Source organism: Schistocerca piceifrons, chromosome 2 (assembly GCF_021461385.2).
Source record: "Schistocerca piceifrons isolate TAMUIC-IGC-003096 chromosome 2, iqSchPice1.1, whole genome shotgun sequence".
In the NCBI taxonomy this organism is placed as follows: domain Eukaryota; kingdom Metazoa; phylum Arthropoda; class Insecta; order Orthoptera; family Acrididae; genus Schistocerca; species Schistocerca piceifrons.
Window position 1 is genome coordinate 878,094,533 of NC_060139.1, and position 12,196 is coordinate 878,106,728.

Sequence of the window (12,196 nt, forward strand, 5' to 3'; positions counted from 1 at the left end):
ACAACAAAAATAAAGCTAAACATACAAATATATGTCAACAACAGGCTAGAACAATGATAGTGTGCACTCTTTCAGGTAGACCAGAGAATGTTGCTATCGAATAACTCTGGGATGTGGCTAAATAAATTAATATACAGTGTGGTCAGAAGCTGTCTGAAAAGCTTGTAATGATGTTTCAGGGTAGGTTTCACTAAGAAATAACTGTTAATCAAAAATTTCTATACGTTTTGCTGATAATGAGTCAGCACTGAATTTGTTGAATCAGGCCATTGTGCGCACAAATTCATGCAACCCTCCAGAGTACAGTTGTAAAACTGTGGTAGGCCTACCGTATATCATCATAAGTAAGCGTAGACCTCTACGGTTTTCATATTACCTTTGGTCAGTTAATGTGGCATGTTAGAGGTGTTGAATACCTATTGGGCGTTACCTCTTAAGGATCGTTTTCCGTATGCATGCGATCAGTGCCTTAGTAGAGTCCCCAAGAAAGCGGAAGCGGTGAACCGTCTAAAAATTGAATGAGGATATATAAATAGCCGCTTAACCTATGGGAAATCTGTGCTACATAGTTATCCCGTTTGTTACTTAAAAATAAGCAGTATTTACAGTAAAACTGAATCTGGCAATGTTTAATTCAGATTTATTTCTAAATTTATTGACCTTTACCGTCAAGCAGAGAGAAATTGTGGCAAAAATTTAAAAAAATGCAAATATATCATATCGCACTAGGATACGCACTTTCCTAAAAAAAGGTAGTACAATGAAAAAAGCGCAAAAGAAAACTGTATCAAACATCGCTCCAGTACTTCGTCGATCTTACATAAACCATGTTTCTGTTATCGATAAAAAAATTTCACTTTTATCAGTAACAACAGCAAAGTCTAGCCTTCGATAATGATGGAGAACATTCTATTTAGTACAAAATAACAATAATTATTTATATATAGTTCATATTTCTGCATGTAAACTGTACTTGTATCAAAAGTAATATGTTCAGTTACGTAAAAACACATAAGTTACACGATCAACCAATTTATATTGCTTATAAAATAATTTTTTTGTTCTGTAAGGATTTGAAATACAAAATGTACTAACACTAAACAATGTGCGGTTCTAATTACGTGCAAAATTAACAACCAAACGAACAAGAAAAAAAAAGAGAAATTGTCGCTCCTGGTTTCTCTCTTACACACTTATTTTTCTTTTCCTACCTTTGCTGCCAATACTATCGCTACTCCTACCATTTACTACTCCATTTATGCACTTCACCAAAAGCATCATACCTTAGATTTCCTATAGCGCAACTCTATGCCAGGTACAATTAGGAACAATTGCTCCCATTGCGTAGATGATAGCGCACGAGAGTCCTCAGCTTTTAGCCCGGGTTCGTTCCATACTACCGTCCTATGACCAGTTTCTGCGTCCCTCACTTGTTCGGTTTTAGGAACCTGAATGAAGAACATGTTTGGCGACACTGTCTCTGGTGGGCCGTTTAAATCTGCTCATCTAACGGCCTAACTGACTGACTGCAATGGAATTAAGTACGGAACGGCGCAACATATCGATATTCTTTTCTTAATAATTATTTGTCAGTAGAGAATACACTGCAGCGCTGTCACAAGTTCTTCAGATTGCTTCAGACCAGCCTGTAAAAGATGGTATGGTTGGAAAAATCGTAAAACTGAATATTGAGCGGAAGATATAAATTCTCTTCAAATATAACAAAAAAAGAGTTAATAAGTTCGTGTAAAAGTTTATAGTATTCGATATATCTTCATTAATAGAACACTAGGCATGTAAGTGATTTCTTAGCGTGAGAATATCACCTGCGAGGTACACTCATTCCATAAGACTCCAGCCAGGTGTAGAGGCATACAAACAGTACAAACATCATGTCTCAGCGAGACGGTGTGTGTAGATTTTATTGGTTTTGCCGGACTCAAAGAGAACCAAGAGCTTGTTTAATTACATGGAGATCGGCATGGAAATCGGCATGGAGATGGTCATAGAAGAAGCCTTCAGTCCTTCTTCCTGTTGTTTTGAATTTGACTACAATGCAATATTTTCAGACAGAGCACTGTGATATTTGTTAAAACACTGAATGTGTTAATTAAACTTTCCCAAAACAACATATAATTGCTTCATTATTACAACCCAAAACGTAAGGTAAAAAGGATTATAGTCGTTCCTGAAGTTAATCATCAGTAGACAGAGAAGCGGAAGAGAATTGAATACTTGATGTTGCAGGCGAAGTACCCATGTATCATTTCTATCTCTAAGTCTCTTCTCACTGATCTCATAGAAGAAGACCGAAACACAACTAAAGTATGATCACCGTCTCCACACTATATAGTAATTCTCTGACACGTACTGCAGAAAGTACTATCATGTATAATGTGTCCCATTTGGTGCAGCACTGCTGTTCCCATGAAGACTTTTCTATTCATTTGGTGCAGAAAATTCATTCTCCCCTAGTTACGTTTTTATAATCGGAGAGATAATCAATAACTATAAACACCACTGGGAAATGCAGTTGGATTCACTTCGTTTTTTGCAATTTTGTTCCCCTGTTGTGTATGCTGTTTGGCGTCTGGATTAAAATAGTGGAAATAGTAATAACCAGCTGAAAGTTTCTTGACACTGTGAAACTATTCTGAGAAACTCGTCTAGAATTTTCGTTTTGTCAACATGGAGGATGTCACCTATCTTATGTAAATCTTTCTCACTCGAGTATTTCCTCGTCCTTTTACAGGTACTGCCCTTTCCTTATTCCTATAGTGTCAGATACGTCATACACCTTTACACTTCAGTGGTCCAATGTGTAAGGTGTCAGGCAAATCCAACACCTTCCATGAAAACCCTGACATGATAAGCAAATCCAGTAGTATGTCACATAGCTCCGAATAAATCGTGACATTACATTAACCAAAGTAATACGAGTAACGAGTGAGCAAATGGAATACCACAGACTAACACAAGAATGCCTAAATGCATGTCATACCTCCCCATCGTGAGACAGAAGCAGTTCCAAGGGGAGAAACGAGAACAGAGGCCGAGAGCAGAACCGTGTTAAGTTAGAAGGCCCTACGATAAGGGACGGACACCCACGTCACCAGCTAACCGTTAGGACCACCTCCCAGCCCATGTTAAAAGCTAGAGCCTTAGCGTGAGACTTTTTCGCGTCTCTGTTACGCTAGGACCACCCCCAGCCCATGTTAAAAGCTAGAGCCCTCCAGAAGAACAGTATAGATCTTACGATAACACAAAAAGGGCCACACCACCCGCAAGTTTTAGCGTGAGACTTTTTCGCGTCTCTGTTACGTTCCAAACTTTAAAAAGATTGCCCCACCACGAAAAGTATAACGTTTCTCATTGGATAGACAGAATTTTTGAAGGCAGAGCTTAAGGTTAACATTGAGACCCTGATTGGTCAGATGAAAACACAGCCAGATAGTTTTTTTAACCAACTTTGGTAAATTGTAGTAAGGAGAAGTTAGGATGGAGTTGCTTCTGAGACGGCGAGGTGAGCGGAACTGTGCTGTCCGCCGCCCCCTGGCGAACACCGACAAGGTAATGAACGCACGTGATATCGCATAACAGCGCATAAAGCTTCACTCAGAACTGCAGAAGTCTCATCTGTTACACCCCCTTTTTTTGCGTAATACTAGTGTCGATCGTCAATTAAAGCTCATGGTGTTCACATTTGCCACTTGAAGTAAAAATCTGAAACACGATGATTTTTCTGTTACATAGTTATTGAGAAGCCACATCAGCCACTGTAATTTACGACAAGTTAGATAAGTAATTAAAGATAATTGAGGGTCACTGTAGACCATTTTGATAGTTTTCTCTCTTGTGAAACTTAAGTTAAACCTAGATTATAGATGTGATATGGCATAGGCCATCCTTCGATCCATTGTAGAACTTGGAAACCCACTCAGGGAATATTCGTTCACATTTTTGTTGAACGCAGTTGGTTTTTACCATCCTATATTAAAACATTTCCTTTCATCAATAGTGCAATTTATAAACAATGTTTTGTGAGTAGAATAAAATTTCCAATGGTACACTTAACTGCTTCTTCGACGTTATTTTACCAGCTAACTAAAAATAGGAAAGCCTTGAACCCCTTCCACTAAATTTAGTTAGTATTAAGATTCTTTTACAGGGAGTGCAGTGGAGCTGACGCTGAAATCATTAAGTATTTGGTTATATCATCGCTAGTCTCACTGAACTCTTCTGAATTCTACATGTCATGTGTGGTCTGGCGTCTCCTTACCAGCAACGGGTCCCAGGTTCAAACTAGTCAGTTCCCTAAAAAAAAACACGCTCAGAGCGTCGTTGCGCGAAAGTGGTAGGGAGACACGATATAGAACAAACAGACACCGCTAGAATGTTAGAAATGTTAATTTGTGCACCCACCAGCTCGACGTAATCAGCTGTCATGTAAGCTTTGGGATCCCATTCATCTTGTCCCTCTTACACAAAACTGTAGCACGTTGGCATTCTGAAGTAGAAGATAACACACAAATCTTCACCAACTAGAGATAAATATCATTTGCCGATAAATTATAAAAAACAGAAGTATACGAAGACACGGTTTTACAGTTTATTCATTAAACAAAATTACTAGAACACTACTACTTAAGTAAAAGCCAATTCGTCGCAGAAAAGTTGACACTCGCCTCACATACTTTCTCTATATGTACAACATAACATACCTCGTAATAATTCATAATATGAATATCATTTTTGTGTCAACTAGAGAAATTTTCACTCTTTTCTTTCATGAGAGCTATTTTGGAAGTATATTTACCTTTTTTATGAGCTACACTACTTCACTATTGGCTAAAAAGAAACCGGCAACCCAAACAGTAGTTGCTCAGCTACTTGTACCAGCCTAAATCAAGGTTTTTTTTTTAAAAAAAAAAAAAAAGGCATAAGAATATGTAGATGTTGTTGGACCGCTGACTTTCGACATTGATATCCTTTAAAAAATCCTCAGTACTGAGAAACGTTTAAGACATCAATTAGCATATTTGCATTTGTTTATTTGTTTATTTAATGGATTACATTTCACTCTGCGTGAAGAACTATTATGGTTAGTCAATGAGAGGCACCGCACAGATTTAAGTGCAGCCGTGGAAGAAAAGTGTGAAATAGCAATGGCGTGTAAAAGTTACGGACGAAAGTAACCTGCGCTATGTAACACTGCCAAGGAACATAGCTCGGTGAAAGTTGGACTATAGATAGAATGAACTGCGCAACATAGAACAAAGGCACTGAAAGAAATTCGAAATGAGACGAACAAAAATGACACTTCCATTCCAATACAATAATTACAATGAAGCCATTACGATCTATAATGGGTCCCTGTACATTACAAAAAGTGGGACATGGTTCTGTAAAGCGTTTGTAATCACCACGCACGACAATACAAGCTCTGCATCGTGTCTCCATTCTGGGAACATGGTTGGTAAGGAGTTCTTACGGTATGACGTTGCATTCCACCACCAGTGCGGTTGACAACTGCGGTTTGACAACTGCGGGGTGCTCGTTGGTGCAAGTTTACGTGCTTCAGCAGTACATCACCCATCGCATTTGCTCCATCAGATTAGAGTCGGGGGAATGGGCAGATCAGTCTACCCGCCAAATATCATTTCTATATCTACATCTACGTAAATATTCTTCAATCCACCATACGGTGCGTGGCGGAGGGCACCTCGTACCACAACTAGCATCTTCTCTGCCCGTTCCACTCCCAAACAGAACGAGGGAAAAATGATTGCCTATATGACTCGGTACGAGCCCGAATCTCTCTTATCTTATCTTTGTGGTGTTTCCGCGAAATATAAGTTGGCGGCAGTAAAATTGTATTGCAGTCAGCCTCAAATGCTGGTTCTCTAAATTTCCTCAGTAGTGATTCACGAAAAGAACGCCTCCTTTCCTTTAGAGACTCCCACCCAAGTTCCTGAAGCATTTCCGTAACACTCGCGTGATGATCCAACCTACCAGTAACAAATCTAGCAGCCCACCTCTGAATTGCTTCTATGTCCTCCCTCAATCCGACCTGATAGGGATCCCAAACGCTCGAGCAGTACTTAAGAATAGGTCGTATTAGTGTTTTATAAACGGTCTCCTTTACAGATGAACCATATATTCCCAAAATTCTACCAATGAACCGAAGACGACTATCCGCCTCCCCCACAACTGCCATTACAAGCTTGTCCCACTTCATATCGCTCTGCAATCTTACGCCCAAATATTTAATCGACGTGACTGTGTCAAGCGCTACACTACTTATGGAGTATCCAAACATTACAGGATTCTTTTTCCTATTCATCTGCATTAATTTACATTTATCTATATTTAGAGTTAGCTGCCATTCTTTAAACCAATCACATATCCTGTCCAAGTCATCTTGTATCCTCCTACAGTCACTCAACGACGACACTTTCCCGCACACCACAGCATCATCAGCAATCAGCCGCACATTGCTATCCACCCTATCCAAAAGATCATTTATGTAGATAGTAAACAACAGCGGACATACCACACTTCCCTGGGGCACTCCAGATGATACCCTCATCTCCGATGAACACTCACCATCGAGGAAAACGTACTGGTTTCTGTTACTTAAGAAGTCTTCGAGCCACTCACATATTTGGGAACCAATCCCATATGCTCGTACCTTAGTTAGGCGTCTGCAGTTGGGCACCGAGTCAAACGCTTTCCGGAAGTCAAGGAATATGGCATCCGTCTGATATCCTTCATCCATGGTTCGCAAGATATCATGTGAATAAAGGGCGAGTTGCTTTTCGCAGGAGCGATGCTTTCTAAAGCTGTGCTGATGCATGGACAGCAACTTCTCCGTCTCAAGGAAATTCATTATATTCAAACTGAGAATATGTTCGAGAATCCTGCAACAAACTGATGTTAAGGATATTGGTCTGTAATTTTGAGGATCCGTAAGTCTACCCTTCTTATATACAGGCGTCAGCTGTGCTTTTTCCAGTCGCTCGGGACTTTACGTTGGGCAAGAGATTCGCGGTAAATGCTAGCTAAGTAAGGAGCCAACGCAGTAGAGTACTCTCTGTAAAACCGAATTGGAATCTCATCAGGACCTGGAGATTTATTTATTTTCAACCCATTCAGCTGATTCACAACTCCAGGGATGTCTATCACTATGTCCTCCATACGGGAATCTGTACGAGACTCAAACGGCGGTATGTTTGCACGATCCCCCTGCGTGAAAGATTTCTCAAATGCTAAATTTAAAATTTCAGCTTTCGTTTTGCTGTCTTCCGTTGCCAGGCCAGACTGATCAGTGAGTGACTGGATGGAAGCCTTCGACCCGCTTACCGATTTTACCTAAGACCAGAATTTCCTTGGGTTTTCAGCAAGATCTTTTGCTAAGGTATGGCGGTGGTAGTGGATGAATGCTTCGCGCATCGCTCTTTTTACAGTAGCACGAATCTCCACTAACTTTTGCCTGTCCTCATTCTCCCGATCTTTTCTTGTACCGCGAGTGCAACTGTCTTTGCTTCCTGAGCATTCTCCGAATTGCGCTGTTAAACCACGGTGGGTCTTTTCCGTCCGTAACCCACTTTTTCGGCACATACTTGTACAATGCGTGATTTACAATGTGTTTAAAATTTGCCCCTAATTCTTCCACGTCCATCGTACCGGAAGTAAATGAAGTCGATTCATTTACTAAGTGGGATGCTAACAACTGCTTATCTGCCCTTTCTAATAAGAATACTCTCCTAGCCTTCTTGACCGACTTTTTAATTTTCGTAACCATAGTCGTAAAGACAATGTCATGATCACTAATCCCAGTCTCAACACTGACACCGTCGAAGAGGTCTGGTCTGTTCGTAGCTACCAGATCTAAAATATTTCCATTACGCGTTGGCTGACGATTTAACTGCTCAAGACAGTTTTCGGATAATGCGTTCAAAAGTAATTCACACGACGGCTTGTCTGCACCACCTGTAATGAATCCATAGACATCCCAGTCTATACTAGGTAGGTTGAAGTCGCCTCAAACTAATATAGCGTGATCCGGGTACTTCTGCGATACAGAATGTAGAATCCCTTTGAATGATTCTAGAACTGTCACGGTGGAACCTGGTGGCCGGTAATAACACCCAACTATTTCTCCTAGCCCTGTTAAACGTGTCCAGATAACTTCACAATCACACTCTACTTCGACCCCAGTAGACACAATATTTTTGCCAACTGCAATTAAGACACCACCTCCTACGGTGTCTAATCTAACTTTCCGATATACGTTCCAACCCTCACTAAATATTTCAGAACTTCCTATCTCAGGGTTCAGTCAGGTCTCAGTCCCGAGAATAATTTGCGCGCCACACACTTCCTGGAGGGCAGTAAATTCAGGAAATTTATTCCGAACACTCTGAAAATTTGCTGCTAATATCTTGATAGAGCTCCTTCACCTGCGCTGTCTCTGCCGTCGCGCATTGTCATCCACAAACATGAATCAGGACCGAAGGCACCGGTGGAAAATTGCACACGGGGTAGGAATTCAGGGTCACAATAACGTTTACCGGTGAATGTACCGTGTTCAAAGATGTGGAGGTCAGCGCTCCCGTGAGATACTATGCCTCCCCACACAATAACACTCGAACCATCAAAAATATCGTGTTCGACAGCGCTCCTGGGTGCATTACATAGATTCATATGGCAAGAAGTGGGAACACGTAATGCAATCAGGAACTGTTTCACATGTATAACGATACCTGTTGATGGTAAGAGAACTGAGACTTGGCAGTGAACTGCAGACACGGAGAAAAAAGCAACACCAAGTAGGAGCTGTGCGGCATAAACGAAGGTTGGTGGATATCTTTCTACATATCAGAGATGATGTCCATTCCTGTTTCGTGCCAGTCATGCTAGTAGCGCCACTACGACGGTGAAAATACGTCTCTTTTGAACACGCACGGTAACCGTTGTGAGCGTCTATTATCTTTGACACTGGATGTGATGAGTTGTTAGTCAAGAACGCCTTGAAGAAGACGAAGAAGTCGTTATTGATTTGAAAGAGGCTGCGTAATAGGGCTACGAGAAGACGGGTGTTTCTTCTACGATACCGCAGAAATACTTGGCAATTATGTAGCCACTGTACGCGACTGCCGGCACCGATTGTCACGAGAATGTACGGTCGCAAGAGACTGTGCTCCGGATGGCTACGTGGCACTACTTAGAGGGAAGATCGTCGTGTTCAGTGTATGCCACTGGCGCATCGTGCTACAATTGCAGCAGCAACTGGAGCAGCAAGTGGCACCACAGTGACACAACGAACTGTTACAAACCGGTTACTTAAAGGACAGCTCAGAGCCAGGCACCCAGTAGTATGTATTCCACTGAACCCATTAACATCAATGGCTTAAGCCAGAGCTCATTGGCAGGGTAAGATCCGCAGTGTTTTCCGATGAAAGCTGGTTCTTTCCCGACAGAGATGCTGTGTGCTGGTTAGAAGGAGGCTAGTTGATGGCCTGCAACCATGCTGTCTGCATCCTAGGCATATTGGACCTACATCTGGTAGTCTGGGATGCGATTTAATACGGCATCAGGAACAGTCCCGTAGTTATCCCACACATCCTAACTGCAAATTTATACGTCAATCTATCGATTCGACGTGTTGTGTTGCCACTCATGAACGACATTCCTGGGACTATTTTCCAACAGGATAACGCTCGCCCACATACTGGCGCTGTAGCGCAACAAGCTCTACAGTGTGCCAACATCTTGGCTTGATCTGCTCGATCACGTAATGTGTCTGCAATCAAGCGCATATGGGACATAATCGGACGACAACTCCAGCTGTCACACACAAACAGCTTTAACCGTCCCTGTATTGGCCTAGCGACTTCAACAGACGTGGAACTCCATCCCATAAACTGACATCCAGCACCTGCTTGCATGCTAGAATTCAACATTCGACGCTTACACCGGTTATTAATGTTCCAGCATTTGACATTTGCAATGGCTTATCTCAAGTTTACGTTACTCTGTGATCTTCCGATGTTAATCACTTAAATATGTTACCTAGACAATTTCCAAAATTTCATTTCTCTGGTTTAAATACCTTTTGGTCTTGCAATTATTTGCGGCAATGTATGAAGTTTTTAGAAGAAAGAAAGTTTCGTTTTTACCCGCATTCGAGGAAGAGATCGTCAGAGATGTTGCAGAAATTGTGATTCTGCAGTACAATGAAGGAAAGCGGCCGTGCCTTTTGGGCGGAGTTTTGAATCGCCGTCTCCACGAATACGTTTATCAAGAAGTGCGAATAACACTGTGATGAGCATGGAAGGAAATGAAAACCAACAACGTCAATGAGGAGCACAAGCATTATTCGCTACAGAGCCTAATTCGCAAGGAAAGAAGCAGAAATAGGAAACAGATACGTATGCATGAAAGGATTTAAGGATTCTCTGGATAAGTCTTTGATTCTGATCGAAACAAAGTTTTCCTCCATTTATTGGTCTTCGTAGGCCCTCGGAGGTGAAGCTACACTTCACTAAAACAAAAATTTGCGGGAACTCGGAAGCCCCTTTGGTGATATTTAATACTGACCTACAACAGTGAAAACTGTCGTCAGCTTTTCGACGTCACCACAGTTTTGACTGGAAATGTCGATGCCGTAACGCGGCGGCCTTTGCACAAACCGCAGCTCGCTGATATCTCGTCTTCTTTTGCGGGTGAGAGCCGCCTGTAACAGACCACACAACTGATGAGTTTGTCTAGTGTGAAACGTAGTGTTAACGACAGAGGAGTCTACACCCACCTTGGTAATCCAGTGGCCCGTAAGGTTGCGGAAGCTGCTCGCCCAGAGGCTAACACCGCTTGCAGAGGAACACACACTGTTGTCTGCGAGAGGTACTCGAGGCGGTGCCATAATGAGAAATGCCGCTGGAAGCTGCCAAAAGCATTCCCAGACCATAGTGCCCTCTACAAAACCAGACAGAACACACTTCGAAGTACCTTGGCACGATACAGAGGTCGATTCGAAAGTACAATGCCTGACAAAATACTTGAAACATGGTCGAATGTCAGTGTAACTGTATATGTACGCTCCATCGTTGGATGTGTAAAATGTTGTACTTCAATGCAACACATTGAATGGTCACAAGAATGCATAAATGTTGTTCGTGTTGAGTGTTGTCACCAGCCTTAGTAGGGTACACACTGAGCAGACAAAATTCATGGGATACATCATTTTTCCCGACATAGTGCAGCAACTTGACGTGGCATGGAGTCAACAAATCTCAGGAAGCCATTCTGCCCCTATAGCCGTCCATAATTTCCGGTGCAGGATTCTGTGCACGAACTGCGAACTGACGTTCCGATTGTGTTCCATAAATGATATATGGGATTCATGCTGGGCAATCGGTAACATGACGCATTGCCACCAGGAGAACTTCCATCACTGTTTGGGAACATCACTTCGATGAATAGCTGAAAATGGTCTCCAAGTATCCAGAGGACCCAGACCATTCCGTACACACACAGCCCTCACCATTATCGAGCCACCACCAAGCTTCACAGCGGCTTGTTGACAATTGGGGTCCATGGCTTCATTGAGCTGCGCGAGTTTCGAAACTTAAAACCAGCTCTCACCAACTGAAATCGGGACTCATTTGACCAAGTCACGGCTTTCCAGTCGTCTAGGGTCAAATGATACGGCCACGAGCCCTGGACAGATGCTGCAGGTGATGCTGTGCTGTTAGAAAAGGCACTCACGTCGGTCGTTTGTTGCCATATCCCGTTAACGCCAAATTTCACCGCATTGTCCACACGGATATGTTTATCGCACGTCCCACAATGAACTGTGCGGTTATTTCACGCAGTTTTGCTTGTCAAAAATGTTCAAATGTATGTGAAATATTATGGGACTTAACTGCTAAGGTCATCAGTCCCTAAGCTTATACACTGGTTAACCTAAATCATCCTAAGGACAAACACACACACCCATGCCCGAGGGAGGACTCAAACCGCCGCCGGGACCAGCCGCCCCCGACCGCTCGGCTAATCCCCATCGGCTTTTGCTTGTTATTTAGCACTGACAACTCTACGCAAACACCGGTGTTCTCGGTCATTAAGTGAAGGCCGTCGGCCACTGTGTCGTCCGTGGTGAGAGGTGACGCCTGAAATTTGGTATTCTCGGCAC

At 42.4% G+C, this 12,196-nt stretch overlaps 1 protein-coding gene across 1 annotated transcript in view; it reads right to left on the reverse strand.

Moving 5' to 3' along the window:
- The window catches only part of LOC124777923 (hemolymph lipopolysaccharide-binding protein-like), a 51,022-nt gene that overhangs the window by 14,033 nt on the left and 24,793 nt on the right, over positions 1 to 12,196 (reverse strand). Inside the window, exons 2-3 of the mRNA XM_047253475.1 lie at positions 10,814 to 10,977; positions 10,603 to 10,738 (exon numbers count right to left, since the gene is read on the reverse strand). Of these exons, the coding sequence (XP_047109431.1) occupies positions 10,603 to 10,738; positions 10,814 to 10,969 (292 nt within the window). The 5' untranslated portion in view covers positions 10,970 to 10,977. The remainder of the gene's footprint in view (positions 1 to 10,602; positions 10,739 to 10,813; positions 10,978 to 12,196) is intronic.